This window comes from Crotalus tigris, unplaced genomic scaffold (assembly GCF_016545835.1).
Source record: "Crotalus tigris isolate CLP2741 ecotype Arizona unplaced genomic scaffold, ASM1654583v1 scf7180000017672.2133156, whole genome shotgun sequence".
In the NCBI taxonomy this organism is placed as follows: Eukaryota; Metazoa; Chordata; class Lepidosauria; order Squamata; family Viperidae; genus Crotalus; species Crotalus tigris.
Window position 1 is genome coordinate 239,401 of NW_024096557.1, and position 27,538 is coordinate 266,938.

Here is a 27,538-nt window from a genome sequence, read left to right on the forward strand (position 1 = left end):
TTAAGAAGTTAATGGAAGACAGAAAGGCATAACAGAACATCAACTTTTTTTTACACTGAAGTCTGCAAGAGAGAGTTAATATGATATTTCAGAATATTTCAGTTTGAAGAAATATGTTAAATGAAGTTTTATGTAATGATATTTTTTAAAATTAATTTTGGCTTAGATTAAATTGTAAATGATTCATTATTTTCAGACACATAATTATCTTAATTATTATATTACCTTAATTATAGTAGTTGAAGTCAGCTGAGAGACTTAAGTATATTAACCTATACCTTTTGGAACTTTTGGGATACAGTTGGATGAGTTAGATATAAATAAAGTTTTAGAGCAGGTGTTCTGTCCCAGCCTACGTGAGTCCTTGTTATGCTCACAAGGAGAAACCCCTCTTCCAAGAAAGAGGCAGGAACCGCAAGAAAAAAAACAACCCCTTTTATTCTCACAGACCTGAGTCAATATTCAAGGCAAACAAACACAGTCCACAGAAACTCAATCCTCAACATGAATGGTTGTCTTCGGCAACCAGCACCTCCCACACCTTTCCTTTTATAATTCAGCCAAGGCGTGGCTTCCTAATGCCTTCTCCTTTGCCTTTGGAACCGCCCCATTGCATTCCTCTGTCCTACTTCCTCTTGCCTGTGCATTCGTGCATCCGGGATTTGTCCCAGCTGTTCTTCATCACTCTCCAACTCAGGCTCCTAGCACAGCTGTGTCTCAGCCTGAGCTCGAGTAGAGGGGCCAGACTCCTTGTCCTACTGTAAGTCTTGGAGCTCCTCAGAGCCTTCCTCTGACTCTAATGTCATTCCAAACCCCTCCTCCTCATCTGATTCCTCAGACTCAGCTGCTGGATCCACTGGCTGGTGAGGAATCACAACAGCAGGAGTCCTTCTTAAGTATCTTCCTAAGCATAGGAAAGCTCTTCCCATCATTTTCAATGAGAATCACTGGTAGCCCCTCTGTTTCTGAGCTTTTGAAGATGTGTACAAATAGATATAAAAATCTTAACAGCACATCTACATGCAGAGAGCTGACCCTCATGATTGCTATAGGTTTCAGTTAGCTTTATTTGCACTGAGTACTTTTCTCATTTTGTTTGTTTAAATAGGGAAAAGTTTCTGCAAGCAAACATATTTCAGCTGGTTTCAATGGTCCTTTTTCTTCTTTAACATATTCATTTTGGTTCACTTCTGTGTGCTTAGCTATATATGATACTTCCACGTGAATTAGACTTTTTCATCTAGCTATATCAAATTCCTCTGGCTTTCTTGCAAGCCCCAAGCATTGATCTTTGACTGTGAATAATGCTTTACAAGACAGAAAGAGACTATTTTAATGTTGTGGTTATCAACATTTTAGCCAAGTTGTTAACGATATACGATCACAAGTTGGTAGAGGCACTGATACCACGATTAGACAGTAAAGCCCTGATCCAATCAAGATAATCAAGGTTTTCTTACTAGCAAAGATCAAAGAAGAACAGAGCTTGAAGACGGGATAGGGCCCATAAAATGGAACTGTAATGGAATATATACCCTGTACTGCATTCAATGAAGAAGGATTACAATTAAGACTGCAACAAACTTTTTCTTTGACTATGATCATAAGACCCAGACTAATCAGGAGCAACAACCTTCCAACATTCTCCTCAGAGCACCTGCCTGTACAACTGGGAAATAATCTCCATTTTTCTGTCCTCTAAATTTGTACATGAAGGTGATAAAATTCTGTAAGTTAAGCAGCTGCAACTTTTCTTTGAATTGAATTCCCATGAATACAATTATGAGCAGCAGTATTAGAAGCTAACTCTGAAACATAAAATCTAGTAATTGCCTCAACTTGTCTCCTTTCCATCTGATGATGATTCATAAGCTAGGACTGACAGATTCCATTTTAGGCAAAGATTTGTTACTTAGTATAAATCTGAATTGCTATTTTGTGAATCAACTCTTAAACTGATAAATGATTTGAAATATATTTTGATTTATATTTTATATATGTCATAAGATTTTGCAAGGATACATTGTGTTATAGTTTTTATTTAAAAGTGTATTGTCCCACCAACAATAAATAATTCAGTATTTCTGTAAAGCATAATATAATACTTAATCAATAGATCATGTCCATTTCATCTTTGCAATATATGTTTTGTATATCCTTTCATACAAAATGCATTTTTAACTGAATTAAGTGGAAAAAACTTTCTATGCAAACATTGAAAATACATTCTAAAAAAACCTCACCCTTAAAAATTATGTTAAACTTTATGTGCCTGCTTAATTTTATTGTATGAGAAAAGGCAACTCCTAATTGAATTATATATATATATGTATGTATGTATGTATGTATGTATGTATGTATGTATGTATATGTATATGTATATGTTCAATGATGCAATCTTCGATCTCTGGGAAGAGTATACTCCAGTTATTTATTGTTAAAACCACATTTAAAACAATAAAAACAGTTATATACAAAAATTAAAACAACTTAGCTTTCGCTGGTCCTCTGCCAGCGTCCTCAGAGTGGGGCTTAGGGGGTGGGAAGTTCTTTTTATCCCCTTGCTGATCCAATTGCCTACTCATTGCCCTCGTGACAGGGCCACTCTTTCTGATTGCCTGTAACAACCTTGCCTGTTCCGCCCTCTCCTTTTTGCATTCTAACATTGATTTTTCTTGCTTTGTCATCCTTGTGCTGTCTCCCCCTCCCTGTGCTGTTATCAGTAGCCGGCTCCTGGGCTGCTGATCTGCCTGCCGTTTTTGCATACCATTGCCAGTTCTTATTACAACTCCCTCCTTCAACCCCCCTCCTCTCCCAGCCTGCCGATTCATACACCCTTTGTTGTCCATTCCTGTCATCCTTCCCCCTCCTTCCTTCAACCCTCCCACCTGTTGATTAACCTGTTGCTCCTGCCTTTCCCCAACCATACTTATTGATATTCTCTTCCTCAATATCTTTTCCTTCCTGATCCGCTGCTCTACCTGCTGTTCCTGTTTACCCTCCTCCCCCACTGTCCATCTTCCCCTCTCCAATGTCCTCCCCATCATCTGCTGACTTGCCTGTTGTTCATCCATTTCTATACATTCTCTCTTGTCTAGCATTCCTCCTCCTCTGACCTGCCATCCTACATGCTGTTCCCACATGCCAACATCCATTCCTGTTAAACCCTCCTTCTTAAGCTTTCCTCCCCCCCAATCTGCCGTCCTACCTTCTATTCTTATCTGCCCTTCTCCTTTCCTGTCAGTCCCCCCCTCTCCTGTTTCCTCCCCCCCTCTCCAATCCACTGCTCTGTTTGCTGTGTCTTCCAGCATTCTTCCTTCCCTTGCCTGCTGTCCTACATACTGTTCCCATCTACCGACCTGCGTTCCTATTGGACTCTTCTTCCCAAACTTCCCCCCCCCAAACTACTTTCCTACCTATTATTCCTGCCTGCTCTTTTCCATACCTATCAACTCCACTCTCTCCTGTTTCCTCCCCTCCTCTAATCCGCAGCTCTCCCTGCTGTTCCTGACTATTCTCCTCCATTCTTACTCTCTTCTCAAGTATCCCCTCTCCACCCGTGAATATGCTTCCAATCTTACGTGCCTCATCTTTTCTGTTCTTTTCTCTCTCCCCTCTCTTTTGATCAGTCCCCTGGGGTCGGGCATACCCCTCCCCCGTATTCTGGGCCATACGATCAATTCCGATGTTCCCAAGAGTCTTCCCTGGTCCCCTCTCCTTGCAATCCTCCATCATATCCACCTCCTCTTCCTTTACTACCCTTACCTATCTGTGACCCTAATGTTCCCTCATCTGTCCCCACCTGTGATGTGTCTATGGGATCGTCCCTCTGTCTAGTAATGCTAGACAAGAGAGAATGTATAGAAATGGATGAACAACAGGCAAGTCAGCAGATGATGGGGAGGACATTGGAGAGGGGAAGATGGACAGTGGGGGAGGAGGGTAAACAGGAACAGCAGATAGAGCAGCGGATCAGGAAGGAAAAGATATTGAGGAAGAGAACATCAATAAGAATGGTCGATGAAAGGCAGGAGAATATGTTAATCAACAGGTGGGAGGGTTGAAGGAAGGGGGGTAAGGATGACAGGAATGGATAACAAAGGGTGTATGAATCGGCAGGCTGGGAGAGGAGGGGGGTTGGAGGAGGGAGTTGAAATAGGAACCGGCAATGGTATGCAAAAATGGCAGGCATATCAGCAGCCCAGGAGCCGGCTACTGATAACAGCTCAGGGAGGGGGAGACAGCACAAGGATGACAAAGCAGGAAAATACAATGTTAGAGTGCAAAAAAGAGAGGGCGGAACAGGAAAGGCAGTCACAGGCAATCAGGAAGAGTGGCCCTGTCACGAGGGCAATGAGTAGGCAATTGGATCAGCAAGGGGATAAAAAGAACTTCCCACCCCCTAAGCCCCACTCTGAGGACGCGGGCAGAGGACCAGCGAAAGCTAAGTTGTTTTAATTTTTGTATATAACTGTTTTTATTGTTTTAAATGTGGTTTTAACAATAAATAACTGGAGTATACTCTTCCCGGAGATCGAAGATTGCATCATTGAACAAATATGCCCGGGATTCGTATTTTTATAACCATTAAGGTTATATATATATATATTCTGAAATCAATTATACAGTAACTCAGAGGTCTCCAACCTTTCCAGTCATGGCCTGGAGTGAAGGAGAGCAGTTTCCAAATTGGTGCATGCATGCGCAAATGCAAAGAGAGCTGCGCGCACCTGTGCAGCACTAGTGGCTCCATTCACACATGTGCAAATGGGCCACATGCACCCGCCTGACGCTAGCAACCCCATTTGTGCCCGCACGCTTACGCAAACAGACCACTGGCTTTAGTGCGAGTGGGGAGGAGTGCATGTGTACATGTGCATACACTGGCCAGCCATTGCCATAGCCCGCTGGCCAAGAGGCCATGTCCCGGTAGTGGACCACAGACAATAGGTTGGTGACCCCTGCAGTAACTAATGAAGAAACAGAATATATTAAAACCAAAAGACCATTAAACTGAGTATTCTAAGTAACCTAAGAAGAATGACAGTGTAAGACTGATGCATATAATAATAATAATAATAATAATAATAATAATAATAATAATAATGTTGGAAGGGACCTTGGAGGTCATCAAGTGCAACCCCCTGCTCAGGCAGGTAAATGGATGTCCAGTTTCTTCTTAAAAATTTCTAGTATTGGAGCATTCACTGCTTCTGGAGGCAGGTTGTTCCACTGGTTAATTGTTCTAACTGTCAGAAAGTTTCTCCTTAGTTCTAGGTTGCTTCTCTCTTTGGTTAGTTTCTACCCGTTGCTTCTTGTTCTGCCTTCAGGTGCTTTGGAAAATAGCTTGACTCCTTCTTCTTTGTGGCAGCCCCAAGGTATTGGAATACTGCTATCATGTCCCCCCTCGTCCTTCTCTTCATTAAACTAGACATACCCAATTCTAGCAACCGTTCCTTATATGTTTTAAGCCTCCAGTCGCCTAATCATCTTTGTTGCTCTTTTCTGTACTCTTTCTAGAGTTTCAACATCTTTTTTACATCATGGTGACCAAAACTGGATGCAGTATTCCAAGTGTGGCTTTACCAAGGCATTATAAAGTGGTATTAATACTTCACACGATCTTGATTCTATCCCTCTGTTAATGCAGCCTAGCACTGTATTGGCTTTTTGGCAGCTGCAGCACACTCCTGGCTCATATTTAAATGATTGTCCACTAGGACTCTAAGATCCCTCTCACAGTTACTACTATTGAGCAAGGTACCCCCTATACTGTACATTTGGTACCCCTCTACCTCTACATTTGGTTTTTCTTGTCTAAATGTAGAACCTTACTTTTTTCACCATTAAATTTCATTTTGTTAGATAGCGCCCAGTGTTCAAGTCTGTCCAGATCCTCCTGTATCCTAAGCCTGTCTTCTGGAGTGTTAGCTATTCCTGCCAGCTTGGTGTCATCTGCAAATTTGATGAGTTCCCATCTATCCCCTCGTCCAGATCGTTGATGAAGATGTTGAAGAGCACTGGGCCCAGAATAGAACCTGAGGCACCCCACTATTACTTTTTATATTTTTCATGCAATAATCAATGCATACTTGAATAAATGAAAGAAAGTACTAGTCTGCTATTTCCTCAAGAAACCATTTTTCATTCTTAATTGCCTTTAAAATGCCTGTTCAACATAGCAATAATGTGTAACAATAAGGAATTACAAGTGGATTATATCCATAATATATGCACCAAAGTTGCTTTATTACTTTTCCAGAACTGAAACAATGAGAGCCAACATTTTCTAAATATTTTTGAGTAGTCCAATAGACTATTTACTTCTTCCATTAAAATGTAAATATTAATTTAATAAGTTCCTTAAAAAATTATATGGATCCAGTGTAGACATTATGTGTATTCTCTGTCTTTCTGTCTCTCTCTCTCCCTCTCCCTCTCCTCTCTCTTCTTCCCACACACCCTCTCCCCTCACTCACCATTATTCATTTTCACAGAATAATTCTTCTCTAGAAACTTGACTATTTTATATACCTGTTAATATCCTCTTTCATCCAGTGACATATTTAGTAATGTTTTTATTGATTAATCAGATCTTTGGTTGCTTGCTGAGCGTGGTTGTCTTCTTGAAGACATTTCATTACCAAACTAGTGACATCATCAATGCACATGGATTCTTATTGATTAATTTTAATCTTTTTCTAATAAAGGGTTAAGCCATAATTAAATTTTGGCAAATGGGGAATAACATAATTATATTTTATTTATTTATTTTAAAATACACATTAGGATATTATTTATTTATTAAATTTATTTGCTTGCATATCTCAACATGGGGCTACTCTAGGTGGCTTGCAACAGTTAAAAGGAGAAATGAAGTGTAAACAAACAGAAGTAAAATAATTGAGGAATAAAATAAACAATGAAAAAGAAAGTGAGAATAATCTTGTAACAAAAGATGGAAAGGTGGAGAGCAGAGAGCAATGGAGGAGGTGGAGCCTGCCATCAGTCCAGCAACCATCTCCAGTGTGGAACTGTCCCATTGGGTCCCCAGGCCAATCAGCAGAGCAAGGTTTTCAGGCTCCTACAGAAGGATAGGAGGGTGGTGACAGATATTACCTAGAGCAGTGGTGACGAACCTATGGCACGGGTGCCAGAGGCGGCACTCAGAGCCCTCTCTGTGGGCATGCGCGCCATCGCCCCAGTCCTAGGCCTTCAGCTGAGTTTTAAAAACCTTTTTGCTTTAGGCCACTGCTGCCAGATGCAAAAAAAAAAAGGTTCAATCAATCAGTCAATTTTAACTTCTTGCAGGGAAAAAAAGATCTTGCAAAGTTGGAATTGATTGATTGAACTTTTTAGTTCCATCCAGTCTACCATTACCACCACAGCCATGCCCACTCAATGGCCACACCCACCCAATGGCCACACCCACCCGGCACCCGATGATGCATAAGTGGGTTTTGGGTTGCAGTTTGGGCACTCGGTCTCTAAAACATTCACCATCACTGACCTAGAGGGTAGAATGTTCCAAAGGATGGAGCTGCAGCAAACAGTACCTAGAGATCTTCAGATCTCTTTGTCTTACGCTAATGTCATTGGTCTTGGCTTCATCATCAGAATTATAGAAGAAAAGTTTCCCAAATTATAAGTCAAAAGCAGGAGTTTTCAGGCAATATCAGTGCCTATCAGAAATCAAGTAGTGCATTCCATGCTAGGAACCTCATACTAAGAGCCAACAATAAACCATGAAGCTGGTTGTGGAATAGTTTGGGGATACTTTACTGTCTTGGGATCTGGCAACCGGTTATCACTAAAGGATCTGAGAACTCTTCAGAAAGTTAATCCAGAAGAAAGTCAGACCAAGCTTAAATACAACTGAGTCATACAGCAAGACAGTAGTGTTAACTATACTAACGAATGGAGATTTATTTTAAAAGAATAGATATAAAGAAACAAAATTAGTTTTGAAATGGCCGAATTAAAGTCTGGAACTAAACCTCATAGAAATATTATGGGCTGGATCTTCAGTAAACATTTCATGGTAGAAAACCTTCAAATCTTATTGCATTGAAGCAATAGGAATGGGCCAAATATATATGAGAGAATGTTCTATAATTGTAGGAGACATTTGATTATAGTCACTATAGCTTAATATTGTAATTTACTATAGTGTAGAATTAAACAGCATTTTCTTTTTCATATAGGCAAATCACAAGTGAAATTGCTTTGTTTATTAGATAAACAAATAATCATCCTTTGAAGTCAATGTCACTCAGTCTCTTTATGTATTGGTAGCACCCATGTGAAGTCCTGATTATATTAGCAAAGTCAGGCAAAAATTCAGAACTATGGAAGCAGGTAAATAAGTTTTTAAACAAAACTGTACAAATAGGATAGGAAAATATTTTTCTTCAACATTTGCTATTAGAAAGCAAACCACTTTTGAATATAAACACATTTAATGATTATGATTCATATTTTTTCATAACAGGTCTAGAGAATTATATATGATTTGTTAATATCCATTGATATATTTATATTACTTTTATTTTGGTTTGCTCTGCTTAAATATTCCCATCAAGTTAAGTATTGTAAAAATTGTCATTTTGTTATAACTTGTATATAATTGACAAATTTATACTCATATCTTCATCTGTCAGTGGTACTGTTAGTATATTTATCAATAACTGGAAATTATAACTGAGCATTGGGAATGTATTTTCTGATGTTGTAAGACTGATTTAGTTTTGCTCATTATAGAAGAAGATAAACTGACTTCATAGAATGCTCATAGAATAACCACAGACATTCTGATAAATTTATCCCATAGTATTCCATAGTATTTCTAGACTACACTGACTATTTAGAGAAAAAAATTTCCTATATAGACTTTTGAAGCTGATAGTCATGTGGTTAGTACAGTGCTTCTCAATTATTTTCTGTCATGCCCCCCTAGGAAGAAGAAAACATTTCGCGCCTCCCGCGCGACTGTAAATAGTATCATTTGTCTATAAAATTGTTATAAATACACCTCTGCATAACACTGTGTCCTTATTAACGTATATGAGAATAAAAAAAGAAAGAAATGTGGATCAATTTGCAACAAAGAATAGCTTTATTAACTGTAGCAGAAAAGATTTAAAGGAGCACAATATTAAAAAAAAACATACGCCTCGTCATATTTCCTCGTCTTAGCCTTCGGAAGACTTTCTTTTATCTCCTTCTCTCCTTCTCTCTCCGCCTGTCTTCTCATCCCTGTTAAAAAAAATTTTTCTGTACAGAGGACCGATTTCCGGGTCTAAAAGTCACACGGGCGGGTTTGGCCAATCAGGATAGAGCATCATGTCTATCCAAGCGGGTCCTTTGCATGTGTCACGTGCATTGGCGGTCATGTTGTCCTCCGCGTCGGGCTGCTACTGGGGCTGCGCTGGGACAATCTTCAGTGTTCGCGCCACGCTGCTCCCTCTCTTCAGCTCTAGAGTTGCTAGGCAACCAATGCCGTGTGGGACGCCGCTTGCGAGTGAGTCGGATGATCCGATCTAGAAATCCAATATGACAGTATTTGCCGAGGTCAAACGAGCCCCCCTTTATGGAGCCTCACGCCCCCCCTGGGGCGCGCCCCACTATTTGAGAAGCACTGGGTTAGTAGCACCTAACCAACCTTAGTTTAACAGAAAAGCTAAACCAATTAAGAGTAGATTACTTTTTGTTTGGAATTTTGCCAGAAAAAAACAAAATAGACAGAAAACAAATAAGACCATTTTGAAAGAACATGACAGCAGTCTAGCTCCATAACATGCCAAGGAGCTATACAGAAGTATCATTTTTAGTGAAACATAAACATAGAACATATTTATCTATAATCCCTAAATTGAAAACATCTGATTATTTGTTATATTATATAAGAAACAAAATGTGTAGTTATTTGAATTTCATAGTTTGTTCATCAAACTCTATTGTCACACATTTGAAGAAAAAAAACCTCCCATGTATGTTCATATATTTTTAAATCAATATTTTTAAAAATTATATTGACCGTTCAAATAAACTTTCAGTGCTTTTTTAAAAACAATACATTTTCTTTTATGGTTTAGTTTATATTTGTAATTACGTTGTATGCAAATATTTTGTTTGTTCATATTTTATGAAAGTATTATTAATACTTATCATTTTTATTTTAGATCAGAGGAGGGAAGCTCATGATCACCTATACCAGAAAAAATGATGCAGGGAAATATGTCTGTGTTGGAACAAATATGGTTGGAGAAAGAGAAAGTGAAGTAGCAGAACTAACTGTTCTTGGTAAAGATATTTTTTTGTTTAAAAATTATAGCTAATTCCACAATTAAACTATAGTACCCAGAGCATGGCCTTTCTACCAGATATGGAGAGAGAAGGAGAAATCAGTCCTGCAAGAAACTAGTCCTACTGCACAGGGCTTTAAAGGTGAACTGCACCAGTGGTCTACTGGAAGCCAGTATATGGACACACTGCAGTGTACTCAAAATTGAATGTGCCATTGTATTCTGAACCAGCTGAAGCTTTTGAATATGCCTCAGCAGCAATCCCCTACACAGCATGTTGCAATATTGCAATTAGATTCCTATGTATCCTGCCCTGAAGTTTCAGGGGGAAAAATCATGTACCCTTCCCTCAATAATAAATGTTATATTTTATCCTGATTAATATTATATCAATTACAAAAGGTAAGGAATGACTAAAACATGTTGAGCAGGCAGTTTCTTCAAAGAGAAACTATAACAAATATAGCTATAGATAAGGCTATAAATAATTTAGCTTTAAAACTACAAAATGCAGATGATTATGAGAATATAAATCTATGGCCAGTATTTCAACTAGGAACTGTATCTGAGAGGGTGAGCTTGAAAATGACAATGCTGATTATCCTATACTGTATATATTGTTTTCCAGGATTTCAGTTCTTATCTAGAGCAAACTGGACATTATAAATTCAAGGATTTAAGAATCATATATTAGGGATGTGCAGTACCTTGGAACAAGAGAAGTACATCTATTACATCTGTTAGTACTTCCTTAAAAGAGTTGTCTTTCCCTGAGTTTGCATGATGTCCACATACAATATAGTTAAAGAAGTACCAGCAGGATATGACATAGTTTCTTATGCAGTTAATTTGCTACTGTAAGAACAGAATGCTATACTGGGCAGACCAGGGATCCAATCCATTATGGCACCCCTTATCTTATTAGGTATTTCATCATGGGCATACGCATGCAAGCAGCATCTCCTTCTAACACATGTTTTCCTAGAAACGTTTTCCACAGTATCTGAAGCATTGAACATCTCATGATGTCTTCATTTCAGAATTGAGTTTCAATGTACTGGAGAGAGACTGTCTTTGTTTTATCTTCTAGTTTTCTTTCTCCAACGTGAGTCTTTGTCTTTTTCACAAAGGAATTTAGTTTTTATTTTGTTTTGCTTTTCTTATAACATGAAAAATTAATAAGCAGGAGATAGATTGTAAATTCAGGGATCTGCAATCACTCAGAAAAACCTTCAAGGTTTTGGTGACATTTAAATGACATACGTAATTATAAATCCTAATTACTTCATTTGGCATTAATTTGTTCAGATCACTTTTCTGATACTGTGCCATGTTTTTCATTAAATTGTCTAGGTTCTAGCATGTTTCAGGTTCTTGAATGACTATGAAATATTCAAACTACTCTTGGGACTTGCAAGTATCATGTTCTTCCATGCTAATATCTAATTATCATTTGCTTTCTATAGAAAGACCATCATTTGTAAAGAGACCAAGTAATTTAGCAGTAACAGTAGATGACAGTGCAGAGTTTAATTGTGAAGCACGTGGAGATCCAGTGCCAACACTAAGATGGCGAAAGGATGACGGAGAACTACCTAAATCAAGGTACAGATCACTTTGTTAATATTTTGAAAGGAATTGTGATTTATGCTGTGTTCTTGAATTTTAGAGGTGGTTGAAATATAAACCTGATGCATTGAAAACATTATCAAAGATATTGTGACATTGTAAATGTCTTAGAGAATTTGCTTTCAAACTGATTTATCAGTTTTCAGCTTATTAAAGGATTACAATAACAGCAACTCTTAGTTATGATACTTGTTTTCAATATTCAACTGCAGAAACTAATTTGCTGGGTTATTTTCATTAGACACACAGTTTACCATTGAGGAAATAGTGCTGGATTAGATAGGCTTCTATTCTGAGCTGTAACTCATATTAATATTATTAATTACTATCATTGGAAACTGGAATGTTAGCTCAGTGTTCTTTGGATGGTGACGTTTATACATTTTACTGAAGGTAATGGATACACGTGCATAAAATTGGATTCTGCTTTAGGAAATAGAGACATATTTCCAGAAAAGAGCAACTAATTCCTATTTTGTTCTTGCAGTCTTCTCACCTGTTAATGTTCTATCCACTTAGTTGATAGAACATATAACAAACATGTCTATTTATTAGTCTTAAGAAATACAGGTAGTCCTTTACTTATGATTGATTACATAATGACCTTTTGAAGGTATGATGAACCCCCCCCCCAAAAAAAAACCAAACTACTTACTACTCATTTTCGACGGCTGCACCCCCTTCACAATCATCTGATTGCATTTTGGGCAATTGAAAACTGGCTCATTTTTATAACCATTTTTAGCGTTCCATGAAAATGTGACTGTGATTTGCTGTGTTTTTTCCTGTTTCTGGTGTTTATTTTCAGTTTCCAACAAGAAATAACCATATGGGAAAATTGACTTGCTTAATAACTGTCATGTTTGTTTAGCAACCACCATGTTCACTTAACAACTGCAATATTCATTTAACATCTACCATGTTCACTTAATGACTACTATGCTTGCTTAACAAAAACTGTCAAACATAGGGTCTGGTCACATTATCCCTTTACTTATAACAACTTATGGCCATAATTCTGGGTGCAATTATGGTCATAATTTGAAGAATACCTAGACTCTGTCTATAAAATAGTACAGAAATATACAAAAGAAAAGAACAACAGACATGTGAGGAGCTCAGAGCTAAATTCTACAAATAGCAATATAACAGCACTTATATACTGCTTCATAGTGCTTTACAGCACTCTCTAAGTGGTTTACATTGTCAGCATATTGCCCCCAACAATCTGGGTCCTCATTTTACCAGCCCAGAAAGGTGGAAGTCTGAGTCAACCTTGAGCTGGTCAGGATTGAATTCCTGGCTTTGGGCAGAGTTAACCTGTGATACTGCATTCTACCCACTGTGCCTTTAATAATTATGAAAAGACCTGGGTAACTTAAATATGACAAGGCTAATGGGATACATGATATCAGTTTTCTGGACAGGGAATTGGATTAAAAGACTTCCAAGGTCTATTCAACCTTGTAATTCTATAATTGTGACATGTATAAAGTCTTCTCATCCAACTTTATGTTCATTTTGAAGGCCTGACACTAAGCTAGGATTCAGGCTAGCTTAATTGGTAATTAGATTTTCCATGAATGTGCACCATTTAGTTTCACTTTTCTACTGGTACTGACTCTATAATTTTTATGATAGAAAAAACATGCTAATATGTTATAATATATAATGCCTTGTAATTATATAGCTTACAGATCTATTATAATTTTAATTAGCGAATATAGAACACCAGTGCCAATAATATTTTTTCAAATATAATATTCTACCTTTACATAATTCTCCTATGTTCTCCTATGCCACCCAGAGTTGTTTGTTTTGTGAAATGGGTGGCTGTATAAGTTATACAAATAAATAAATGAACTATCAAGTCAATGTAATCCATTTCAAACTTTTTGTTTGTTTAGATATGAAATACGTGATGACCACACCTTGAAAATCCGGAAAGTTATGGCAGGAGACATGGGTTCTTATACTTGTGTCGCAGAAAATATGGTTGGAAAAACTGAAGCTTCAGCAACTTTAACAGTTCAAGGTACTATTTTTTTAAATATATTAATACCATACTAAGATTAAAATAGGCAGGGTACATGGCAGATGCATGGATAGAATCAAAGCAGAATCTTTCATTATCAAAAATCAGGAAGATCATTCTGATCCAGTTGCAGATTTCTATTATGTAAAGTATTGCACTGTGTCATTTTGTGTTATGTTTCATAATGGAAATAACCTAAGTATGTCAGTATTCTTTAAAATATATTATTTAGATGACAGTAACAATATAATTAATGAAAGAATGAATTGTATGACTTATTTCTTTGTGCTTACAATGCCTAGATTCTACTAACATTCAACTTTATAATAACTTTTATATATCACCAGTAATGGCCAAAAGACACTATAATTTCCTAGTTGGGAGTTTCTAAGAATCCTATCAAAGATTTAATTTAAAAACTTATTTTATATGTATAGTCTACTCTATGTATTATCTATAGACTTGTACATGTTCTTGTGTAAAATAGAAACAAAATAATGTATTTCTGCTTCTTAAGAAACAAGATATTTGTTAAAATAACAAACCCAAACTATAGTTATAGTAATTTCAAATATTAATAAGAGAACATAGTTCAGAAGAATATTGTTTCTATGTAGTATAAATCTCCTGTAGAATTCAATTAATATATTAAGATAAGCAATACACAAATGCACAGGCACACACACACGCTGTGTATGTATGTATGTGTATGTATGTATGTGTATGTATGTGTGTATATATATATACACACATACATACACATACATTTAAGAATATTAAAAACAAAATGGTGATTCCTGGGTAGACTCATGTTAAATAATAAAATAAACGAACACCAGGAAGTTATAAAAGTTTTATAACTTCCTGGTGTTCGTATATTTTATTATTTTATATATATATATATATATATATATATATATATATATATATATATATATACACATACACACACATGTATACACACACTGTATATGTACATACGCATGCATGCCATATATATATATATATATATATATATACACATGTATACACACACTGTATATGTACATACGCATGCATGCACACATACACAAACATTAAGTAATTCTTTGGGTGAAAGCAGGTAATGATGCTTTCAGCAAGCTAATTTACTTTAATCTTCTGATTTATTTCCTTTTTCTCACAATCTACTCTTCAGTCTTAATCTCATAGTACTTTTATACACTTTTTCTCAAAACTGTTTAAAAAAATCAGAATATAAGATCATATTGTAGATATGTTTAACATGAGAAATATTATAAGATATAAAAACTTACTAACAGATATGGGGGAGTTGAAAACCAAACAACAATTAGAGGAACAAGGAATAAAGATGGATTGGTACATGAGAACGCAAATACAATCTAGATATGAAAAAGATGTTAAAATAGATGGTGTTAATTTGGGGACAACAGAGTTAGATGAAATATTCACAGGAACGGAAGAAAAATGGATTAAAAAATGTACAGTTAACTACTACATATGGAGTTAGAGAAGGAACAAGTGAAAGAGACAATGATAAAATGGACAAGGAATTTTGGATACACAATTGAATTAGATAGATGGCAGCAACTATGGGAAAGAAACTATAAATTGACAATGGCAACTGCGTATTAAGAAAATATGTACAAAATGTTTTACAGATGGCACATGTCTCCAGAAAGATTAGCTAAAATGTTTAAGGACAGGTCTGTGAAATGTTGGAAATGTCATCAGATACCAGGTTCCTTCTACCATATGTGGTGGACATGTGTAGAAGCTAAAACTTATTGGAATATAATTAGAACATGGATAGAAAAGATGATACTACAAAGTATAGAACTAAGACCAGAAATATTCCTGTTGGGTATTCTACCAGTGAAATACAATAAAGAGAAAACATATTTAATTATTCATATAATTACAGTAGCCAGGATTATGTTTGCACAAAATTGGAAAGCACTGAAAGCCCCCCAGAGGGAGAGGTGACTGGGAAAATACTGGAATGTGCAGAAATGAATAGACTAACAATGACAATTAAAGATAGACAAAGTCAGTCTACTATGAAATCTGGGGAACTTTTTATGATTGGCTGAAAAGAGAATACGGTTAAAAGATAGTTAACACCAATTTAGATGGAAGAAGAAGGAGCAGATAAGGAGGGAGACCCAGGCGACACAGTATTGAATAACTGGAGATTGTATAAATATTTGTAGAAGTATATATCGAGAAGGTTAGATAAATAGAAGTATTAATGTAAGAGAAAATTAATCTTATTGTATATAATACAGATAGGGAAATTTGGAGAGAGGAGTTGTTCGGACATTACCCCTGAATTGTATCTGAAGAGGGATGAGAGGGAAGAAAGGAGAGGAGAGAGAAAAGAGTAAAGGAGGGGAGAAGAAGGAAGGTTGGAGGAGAAGAGAAGTGGGGAGAAAGGGGAGGAGAGCGGTGAAGGAAAGAGAAGAGGAGAGGAAGAAAATGGAAGTAGGGAAGAGAAAAAAGGGAGAAAGAAGGTAGAGAAGAAGGAGTGTGGATACAGTGAAAGAGGAAATGGGCAAGCAACACCAAAAGTCATGTGTATGTATTTATTTCATTTTATTAAAGTATCTTATATATGAATGTAAAAAGAATGTATGTTAACATCTGATAAATATCACTGTATATGTATGAGGGAGAGTTTGGAAAGATAAAAAATTATTATAAAAAAAGATCATATTGTAGGCATTTGATGCTTAATATATTGAGCTTTTTAAAACAAATACTAAATGAAATGCTACTATAAAAGTCAAGACAAAAACAATGGTCTCATTTTTATAGACAGTGAATAAATGTTCGTGAATCAATACCATTGATGTTAAAAATCTTTTTCTGTTTCATCTTCCAATTACTAATTCTTTTCTATAGGCCAGAACTAAAAGTTATTTGAGACCTTGCTACATTTGTTTTATTTCTTGATTGAAATATTTTATACACTAAATTGGACCAAAATTATTTTCATTAAAATTCTATTGTAGTTGCAGTCATCTGATATCATTGCCACAAATTTGAAAAATTCAATGCCCCAAATTTGGAAAGTGCTTGATAGTTTTGAAAGAATTTTATTACAGATAGTTCTTACTTCACAACCATTTATTTTGCAATTGTTACAAAGTTACAATGTGGCAGAAAATAATGACTTAGAACTGGCAATCACATTTATGACCATCACAGTGCCCCATGATCATATGATCTCAATACAGGTGCATGGCAACTGTTGAACATGTACACTGGTCATCACGGTGTACCATGGTCATGTGATTCCATTTTCGACCTTCACAGCCAGCTTCTGACAAACAAATTTAATGTGGAAGCTGGCAGGAGGTCACAAGTCATGGTAATATGATGAAGTCTCCTTGATAACCATAGGAGATTTGCTTACTCAATACAACAGTGGATTGCTGGAAATGCAATTGTTAGGCAGAGTGATCACATGATGTTTCACTTAACAATTGCTTCGCTTAGTGATTGAATTGCTAATCCCAATTATGGTCATTAAGCAAAGATTATATGGTCTTGTATGTGTGTGTGTGCGTGTGTGTGTGTGTACGGTATATAATTATTAAAGATGTTCGAAAACAAAGCTCTTCAAATACTGTAATTCATTATTCAGCTTTAGATTCCAGGTATAATTTACTCTTAATTAAATAAAAGTCCCTATATCTAAGTCACAGAATTATTAATTCGACAACTATTGTTATTTTTAGTTTATCATGATAAAATCTAACTCTGTCAAAAGCATCATCATCTAGGGCCATGATGCTTTTTTCCCCCCAGTAACAGAAATAATTTTGTATCTGCATGCTATAAGTTAGTACTCCTGAAAATTCAAATCAAAAGTTGAAGTAATTGGAATAATTCAGCAACCAACATCTGATACATAGGGTTGTAAGGGACATTTATGACCTTCTAGTCCATCCCCTATCCAGGGCAGAACCTCATTCCATCAAGGAGTGGGGCGCTGATATTTGCTTAAAACCTTACAGTGATGAAGCTTCCAGTTCAAGAAGCAAACTATTCCACTACCTAATAGCACTAACAATCAGGAATTTGCTTATGGAATAAGTTTGGACTGCAAAGAGGTTTTGCCTATTCTGTTATCTGGCAGCAACTATCAAAAGTTTCTGTGCTCTCTTGCTTCAATGTGTGGAATAGTTTGAAATGACTTTGCCTTCATAGCAACTATGCCGTTGTCAGAGGCAATGTTGGCTCTGCCTTACATCAGTCTAAAACTGGATTTAGAAATGATGAGCTGTGATCTGATAATGGAAGATCCTGACTTTTTCCACAGTTAAATTGCTTCCTGGTGGAACTGTAGATTCAGAACATCTTGCAGCTTGCAAAGGCAAAGTACACATTTGGTTCACTTCAAGCATCTGATGGATCATGGAGCTTTTCAAAAGATGCTTAGGAATTTTTCTGACAACCTAGTGAGCAGTTCTGTCATCAGTGATGAAAGATGACCAGTGATCTTGATCCATGATGCCAATTATCAGATTACTTTATGAAGAAAAAGCTGCTGTTTTATCCAGTTTTTGTCTTCTATCTGTTGTGTGTATTTTTGTAACTGCTCATGATTCTGCATTCCATTGACATCTTCAACTGAGTAAACATAAACTTTACTATGATCCATAAAGGCTTCTAAATAAACATGACCCGGGCTTTTGACATGATTGCACCTGTGGAGCCTCTTCCCAGTTACTAATCCATTGTCCTCAATGCAACTAAAAAATAAAAGCCATGCAAGCATAAGACCAAAAGCAAATAGTATCTGTCTGTATTCAAGTCCTTGCAGTGGCAATAAGGGTGCCATGTATATTATTTTTCACTCTTATTGAATCTGCATTTCTGGAATATATCCTCTTTTAGAATGATCCAGACCCTTTAGGGAAAAGTGTGGGGAGGGAGACATCTGCAGACTGTCCAATTATTTTGAAGGTAAAATCATTTAGATTTCTTCAAGTCTGAATACTAACTGGGTAGACCCAGATGAGAGGTGAGTTAAGATGGATAACTTCTTGCAATGTGATCTGGAATTTATTTAGACTTGAAAAACCTGCTGAAAAAGCTATCTTTACAGCTCCTAGACAAACATCAGACATAAAGGGGCCAAGTGAGCTTCTGGAGCACTGGGTTCCATATTGTAAGAATCAAAACATTTCACTTATTAAGTGTTCATGAAGTTTGTGGGAAGATTATTTTTGTAGATGTGTTTTATTAACAATTTTATTCTAACTATTCTCTGGTATAAAAGATAAGAATAACTATTAAAATTGTTTAGCCATTAGCATTAAACAATATTTAAAACTGTTTTAAATACATGCCAAACACATTACTTCTGAACAATAAACTAAAAAAGCTATATCAAACAGATTTCACAATAATTATATTGTATATTTTTTTATTCTGGTCCTTTATTGATTCTCTGTTTTTACTAAATTTGCTCTAGTCAGGGATTATGGGAAAGGACTTATGAAGGCCACTTTTCAAACTAGTTAGGTTCTTTACCCAACTAGATACTAGATAATGCCTGGATAGATTATTCTACCAGAGAAGAAATTTATTGTAGAAGTTCTTGACTTGACCGTATAGTATTGCTATTCTGCAAATATTTAGCCTACTACATATTTAATTTAGTATGAATAAGCAAATTTTATAATATGAATATGAAGTAATATGCAGCTGAAGATCATCTTGACTTTGCAGACCTGTTTAGAAATTAGATGAGTCAGATTTCCTTTGATCGTTAAAGGTTGAAGAGTATTTCTCTGATTCACTGACAGTGGCAAAGAACCTGATAAAGCAATACATGCTCACTGCTTTAAATGTCTCCATGCTCAGCATAATTCATAGACCTACTGTATGTATGCTTTTCATAATCTTAAAGAGTTGGAATGAGAAAAGTTAAACCTCTATAAGACATTGAACATTAGTGAAAAAAACTTGTCCTTTTTAAATCTTTGTGATCATTCACAATATGTCTGAAATATTCAAGGTGATTTCTTCAAAGTAAAAATAGATACATTTTTATAATCTTCGTTTATTCCCATATTAATGTGCAGTCTTAAGTGGAATAAGTGTGCAGATAGATTCAGGATATGAATATAGACAAGCAGCTTAACTCAGTGTTCTTATTTTTTTTAACTAAGCAGCACTATAAAAAAATAATCACCTTTTGCTTTCAATTTGCTAAAAATACTGTTAAAAATTCATAAATTCTATTGTGTCATTTATTTTATAATAGTAGGTGCATTTAAATTCCTTATTTTGGAGATTAGCACCCAGACCTGAAAACAATGTCTCAAATTCTTTCAAGTTTATTAACAATGATACTTTCTGTCCTAAATATCCATTCAGTATATGCATTTCTTCAGTATATTCTGGATTATTTGTTTGCTTTAACATAAATTCTTGTTTCTCTTAACTAATTTTAGTATGTGAAATATTATCACACTTATCAAGGTATATTATATAGACTAGCCTACAGCAGATATTTCTGTGCTAATTAGGAACTCATGTTCAACAGTAATTATTTTTTTCTTTCTGCTTAAAAGAATAAAACTAAATTAGATTCCTGAAAGGCTTAAGATATTCAGAGTGTCTTTCTTTTTAGAACTGTAATTCACCATTTATAAATCAAAACTTATATTAAGTATTAGCTATTTCACTGATGTAATGAGTAGATTACTAGGAGACTTTCTGTTATTTATATATTTCTGTAACAATCAATTATCTATCAAGCTGGTGGCAATTCTGCCATCATATGGGTAGATTTTATCCAGAATCTGTCATGATTATAGCCATATGTGTACAAGATATTCAGCATTTTTATTTTATTTTATCTTTATTTTCTATTAATGCTATTGCGCATATGGTTTAAATTGGATTATAAAACAGAAAATTATAAACATAAAACAAAATACATTAACCACAATGGTTTTGTGATAATGTTTAAATTTTTTATTCTGTAGGTATCTGAATTATGTGAATTTCTAAATGGGAAAATATAACTTTGAGTAGAGTTTCCAATATCTGTTAAATTATTTGTAAAGAATGAGGGAATAAAGAGGCACCCATTAGAAAATTTATTGGCATTTAAATTAACATTAGTTTCACACAGTACACAGGTGTATTTTAAATAGTAAATAGTAAAATTTGGAGGACTTAATCCAGGTGTTTTCAAATGTAAAATATTGGGAGGAGGGCAAGAGAGAAACTGCTGTAGAATTACTGTAGTTTTGAAGGAAAATTGACTGCCTAATGTTTGCCCCCCTCTGCTCATCTGTTTACCTGCTCAGGAACTGTATGTAACTAGATAGTTTAATAAGAATAAGAATTATTGTTGGAATATTCATGAGCAGGAAGAGTCGTGTGGTAACTCAGTCTGCCCATGTGAAGAAAGTGCTACTGAGTCTGTGCAAAAGGTATTTAGTTAGAAGCTGAATTTTCAGTCTCAGATTTGTCTCTGTATCTCTCTGTAAGAAGTCTTCATTAAGCTATGTTGCTGTAAAGAAGAATGTATGATATTGTAAATATTTTGATATGAATATTTTTTATTATTTATTTATTTATTTATGAGACTTATATACCGCTTTAAGTGCAAGCACTCTCTAAGCGGTGTACACCAGTAAGCAATGTATATATATATATATATTTACATTGCCCCCAACAATCTGGGTCTTCATTTTACCTACCCCGGAAGGATCGAAGGCTGAGTCAACCTTGAGCCGGTGACATTTGAACTGCTGACCTGCTGAACACAGTCAGCTAAAGTGGCCTGCAGTACTGCACTCTAACTGCTGCGCCACCTCGGCTATTTTGAGGTTATTTTGAATCAGCTAAATGCAGTCAGCTGTGAGAGCTTCTGATTTATTTTTTCACCAACAGAGAAATTAAAATTCTCTAATAATTATCCTAGTTTTGGGGAAGAATTCAGTGCAAATGAAGGCCAATACCAGCTAAAGAATAGGGAAAAATTTCATATTGTTGTATATATAATAATATACTTGTAGTTGAATCATGCTTTTTCTTTCTTATATATCATATTTTAAAAATAAAATCTAAAATTATGAGATACCTGCATAGAATCCTATCACTTGTTTATTAGAAGTATAGATACTTTTCACACTAAAATAGATTTCTTGCCTGTCCTTCATTTTTCATGCTTCATATTTCTTAGCCATAAATGTAAGCATTCTCTAAAACTAAGAACTGTTTTTATAATGTCATCTGTTCGTGCTGTTTCTTGTAAACCTTGGATATTTCTTTTCAGATAGTTGCATTTTTATAAATTGCATCTTGCATATTTAAGTATTTGTATATAAAATAGAATTTAGTTGTTTATTATTTATATGGTGCTTTTCTGAATAAATAATCCGAGTGATTTAAAAGCACATTCATTTTATTTTGTTTCATTTCATGTTTGAGTTGATTTATTCTTTGTTTCCTGTTTTTGTTTTTCCTTTCCTTTCTTTTGTTTTAGTTGTATCTGGTAAGTTGAAATTTTATTGGCCATCTTCTAATCACCGTTATTCCTGTGACTGGATCATCTCTCCCCTTCTCTATCTATACCTTTCCATATCTGCCAACAAATCATCCTCCAACCTTCACTTGTATTGCCTGGACAGACCACAAAAGGCACATTCTACACGAAGTGTGGTAATTTTTGTGGCAAGCATCTAAGGTAATGGCTTGCTTACTTTTATTTTAATTATTGCATTGTTACATTTTTATTTATAAGTTTTTATTTAATTTTAACTTAACATATGTATGATTTTATTTTGCTTCAGCAAATCCCAAAATTTACATCATATGCACCAATTCTTAAAAATAATGAAAGGTTCCACATGTAAAATAATCATTCTATTTTTACAGAAATACATTTTATTCTTCAGATTCAGTTATTCGACAGATGAAAACTCCTTTGCATTATTTAACTTACAAGCATCATTAAGAGCAATCTAACCGGAATCACTGACTTCAACTGATTAACTATGTTGATTCATTTACTACTTTATCCAGAAACAAATGAAAATTATTATCCCAGTATCAAATTGGTGAGAAAAGGTGGTTATTGTGTTGGCTTCTAACATAACTTAAAAGTTTACAAAGGAATAGTTTCCCATTCTTTCTCAATGAAGCCACTTTTATCTCTTTGAAAAGTCTTTCTGGTGATCTTACCAACATTGGTTTATTATCCCCTCTCCTAGAAGCAACTCTTAAGCTATTTCCCATTCATTTGCAATTGCTACCCAGGGATGCAAGGCTATAGAAGGATACTTTTCATTCAAGTAATTTCTTTATTATAACATGCAAGCTATACTATTTTAAAAACTCTTTAACTATAAAGTTAAATGAGTAGATAAGACAATATATTACTGAAGGCAGGACAAGAAGCAATGGATGGAAACTAATCAAGAAGAGAAGCAACTTAGAACTAAGGAGAAACTTCCTGACAGTTAGAACAGTTAATCAGTGGAACAACCTGCCTCTAGAAGTGGTAAATGTTCCAACACTGGAAGTTTTTAAGAAGAGACTGGAGAGCCATTTGTCTGTCATGGTATAGGGTTTCCTGCCTGAGGAACTAGATGACCTCCAAGGTCCCTTCCAACATCATTATTACTATTACTACTACTACTACTACTACTACTACTACTATTACTTCAATAAGGAGTAGTATTTATTTTAGATTACAATCCTAAATGAAAAAAATAGAGATTATCTTCAGTGTGATGAGATTTATAAAAATTGTTACATTTTGAATTTTAAATTTTCTATTCTTGTGTTTATATATACATATACATAAAATTTGTTATATAATAGATGAATGAATTAGTAAATTAAAAATACTGGGATAAAAACTCATTCACTTTCTTCAGCATTTGCTCTAACAAGTAAAGTGTGTATATGCATACACTTCACATCAAAATTAGTCTGAAACCCATGATACAGTCAATTGACATATGTGCTAATCTGATGGAGTTATATGATGCATTTAGAACAGGGCTTTTCAACCAATGGTACGGGTATCACCTGTGGTACATTGGCACCTGGCAGGCGGTACGCGACTATGCTAGAAAAGTAGTGGGGGAGGGGAATGAGCTGAACTGGTGGCAGCACTGCACAAGCCTGACCAAGAGATGGCTGGAGCCGCAAGGCTATCAGGGCTCAGCGGATGCGCCAGGATCAGCATCAGGCTCCAGCTGGAGCTCAGCACTGATCCTGGTGCTTCTGCTGAGCCCTGAAGAAGCACCAATCAGCTGGAAAGCAGCACTGATCCTGACGCTTCTGCTGCATCCAGAAGAAGCATCGAGCAGCTGGAATGTTGCAGCATCTCCAGGGTCTTGTGATTTACATTCAGATGCTTGGCAACTGAGTCATATTTATGATGGTCACAGTGTCCCAGGGTCATGTGAGGTGACAAAAACCTGTTGCACCCACCCAGCAGATAGGAGGAATAAAAACCAAACACCCCCCCAACCCACCCCCGCTGCCAATCCTCAACAGAAATGTTCAGAACAATGGAAACCTCGGACAGGAGGAAGAGTGCTGCCAGGTGGGCAGGCAGGTGTCTTGCTCAGCTGTGGCTTGGGGGGCACTTTTTTCAGTGCCACTGTAATTTCGAACAGTTACTAAGTGAGTTGTAAGTCGAGGACTACCTGTACTTTATCAACTTTTTGACACCTTGCTAGGCGACTGGTGGTACTCGGATGTTGCCATATCCTAAAAGTAGTACAATGGGTGAAAAGGTTGAAAAGCCTTTTAGAAGACTGAACTAGCTACCCAGTGACAAATTAGTAAAAACAGATCAATTATTAGGGAAGAAATGGACAGAGCATAAAACATTACAGAAGAACTGCTCATTCAAATAACAGATGGAAGCTTAACAAAGAGAGATTCAACCGAGAATTAAGGAGAAATTTCCGATCAGTGAGAACAATGAATCAGTGGAATGACTTGCTTACAGAAGTAGTGAGTGCTCCATCCCTGGAGGCTTTTAAGAAGAGATTGGACAGCCATTTATCTGGAATGATATACTGTAGGTCAACAGACTTGAGCAAGGGATTGGACTAGAAAACTTCCAAGGTCTCCTCCAACTCTTACTCTGTGTTCTGTAACTGCATTATTAATAAGATACAGCCCATACTGGACATGACACTGCAAAATCCATTGGAAAAAAACATGCTAATATACAAACCAACCCTGCAACTATCTCCATGTGCTTTTCCCCCACAATTATATCAACACTACAATCAGAGACCCCAACAACTACACCTACAAGATTAAACACACTTTGACATATTTTTTCACTAGTACATGATCACATATATTGCATGTACAGATTCTGTAACACATGCCTTCATTTACCAGCAGTGTTCTTATGCCCTCTATATAGGTCAAACAGGACAAACTTTGCTTAAATATTAACTGATACAGGTTCTATCAGAACTCAAAATGAAGACATAGTATTATCAAGGCATTTCAGTGTCCCAGGATATTTTATTATTTTAAGATAGACAGTTTGGAAAAAGCAAATTTTAACAGGACAATTAAACTGTTAATATATATATTTTTAAAACCTTTTTTTAAAAAAGACCTCATCACTATTATTAATTGTTATGGTACTTGTAATCTGTTTAATATGCAACTTTTATCTGCAAAACTAGTCTGTCTTCCCCTCCCTTCTTCCTCACCTTACCCCTATTTAAATTCTGCATTAGTTGAGCTACTCCATATAGCAGATGAAATGAGCTATAGCTCACAGAAGTTTATCCTTTTACTAAAATGATTTTTGTTAGATTAATTTTTAAAAAACCAGAAAAGTTTTCAAGTTGTATTTGCTGTTCTCATAATTTGAAGAAGGGAGGAAACCTGCATTGTCTTGATCATTGCTTAGAGAAACAAAACAAATCTACCATAATGCATAAAATGATACGACACAAACTGTAGAAGTTGGAACTAATATGAAGTTCTTCATTAAAAGTTGTTTTGTAGAAAATATGTAAAAGTGCAGATTATAAGAACAAAGTGGAAGAAGAGCTAAAGGCGGACTGACAGTAGTTGTTCTGAGTTAAAACTCTTAAATATTAGGGGAAAAAATCAATCATAATTAGAAGTAGGAAATAGGTTTCAAATTGCTATTTGTTTTTAAATATAATCTGGGTATCCATCTGTAAAGATTAGTTTAATTTGACTTCTTTCATTGAGTAGGCACTCAACCATATTGTTAAATTCTATATACACTAAATTCTTTCAAATCAGTCATCACACAAAACCAGAAGTACTTGTTATTTGTACCAGTTAGGTTTCTTATATCTTATGGGATCTTATACTACTACGGTAATATTGCCATAATTTTGAGGAAATTTTTGGTAACAAAAATTTTGGAGATCTAATTTATAGTTCTAGTAATGTCCTGATCCAGATCAGATGACTAAATATTTATAATAGTGTGATATTTTTATGTGTACACATGTACACACACATACCAACACACATCATTTGTCTTGATATCAAGACTCAGAATACTATTCAGAAAAACTACAACTCAAATCTACCATAATAATAATAAATTATAAGAACAACAACAACAACATGAAAGTTTTGCAGGAAAAGTAGAGCAGGTAATTGACTGGTTGGTTGGTTTTTTGAATTGCTTCTCTGAAATGTTTGTATTTCTTAAAAATCATTTATAAAATGATAGTCAAATAGCTTACCTTCACTTGTAGATCACAGTTCAGTTTAACTGCATTATGTTAATGAGTTTTGAAAAGCTATATGTATCACATAAAATAATGTAGAATTACCTTTAAAAAATCTTTAGATCCTGTTCTTTGATATTTGCATTTGTATATACTGTTAGGAAAAATTGTTTTTAAAATGTTTTTAAAATAATCAGCACTCTGAAAATTCTAAAGAAACAAATAATGTTGATATGTCACTATAAAATATTACTATGTGTAACATAGTAATGAGACTAAGAAGTATTTCAAATTGGCTTAGACTTCTGTTGGCTTCTGTGATTCGTTTATGTAGATTATTGGCAGCAATACAGAATACAGACATAACAAACTTCTCCCAAGAGTTTTGCTTTGTTTTATTTTTTACTTTTTAAGCTAATTTTTAATCCTGACTAGTTTCTATCCAGATACTAACCCTAACCCAGATATAATCACTATGTTGCCATATTTGAGCCCTTTATGTGTCATTCTGAATTCTGAATCTATTGCTAATATGCATGAAATGTGATTGAATGTAATGGCACCTTCCCAAACTTTGTCAAATATGGAATAATTTCAAGAGAATCCAGGAAGATGAAATTTGTTCTGCCAATCTTATTACAATTATCATTCTTCTTACTCTCATTTTCATTATTTCTATTCTTGCTTAAATTTATTATGTCTGTCCACTCCCAAAACACTGGGTGACCAAGACGATCAAAATATACAATTAAAAGCAATTAAAATCTAACAACAAAACTTAATAGCCCAGACTAAAGAGCATCTAAATGGAACAAAAAAGAAAAAAAAATATC

The 27,538-nt window shown here is 35.3% G+C and overlaps 1 protein-coding gene across 4 annotated transcripts in view; it reads left to right on the plus strand.

Moving 5' to 3' along the window:
• The window catches only part of ROBO1 (roundabout guidance receptor 1), a 256,970-nt gene that overhangs the window by 177,977 nt on the left and 51,455 nt on the right, over positions 1-27,538 (plus strand). For 3 of the 4 annotated variants that reach the window (XM_039337209.1, XM_039337208.1, XM_039337206.1), the window contains exons 4-7: positions 10,182-10,302; positions 11,771-11,909; positions 13,841-13,968; positions 22,487-22,495. In XM_039337209.1, the coding sequence (XP_039193143.1) occupies positions 10,182-10,302; positions 11,771-11,909; positions 13,841-13,968; positions 22,487-22,495 (397 nt within the window). The remainder of the gene's footprint in view (positions 1-10,181; positions 10,303-11,770; positions 11,910-13,840; positions 13,969-22,486; positions 22,496-27,538) is intronic. The other variant, XM_039337207.1, reaches the window with a different exon arrangement.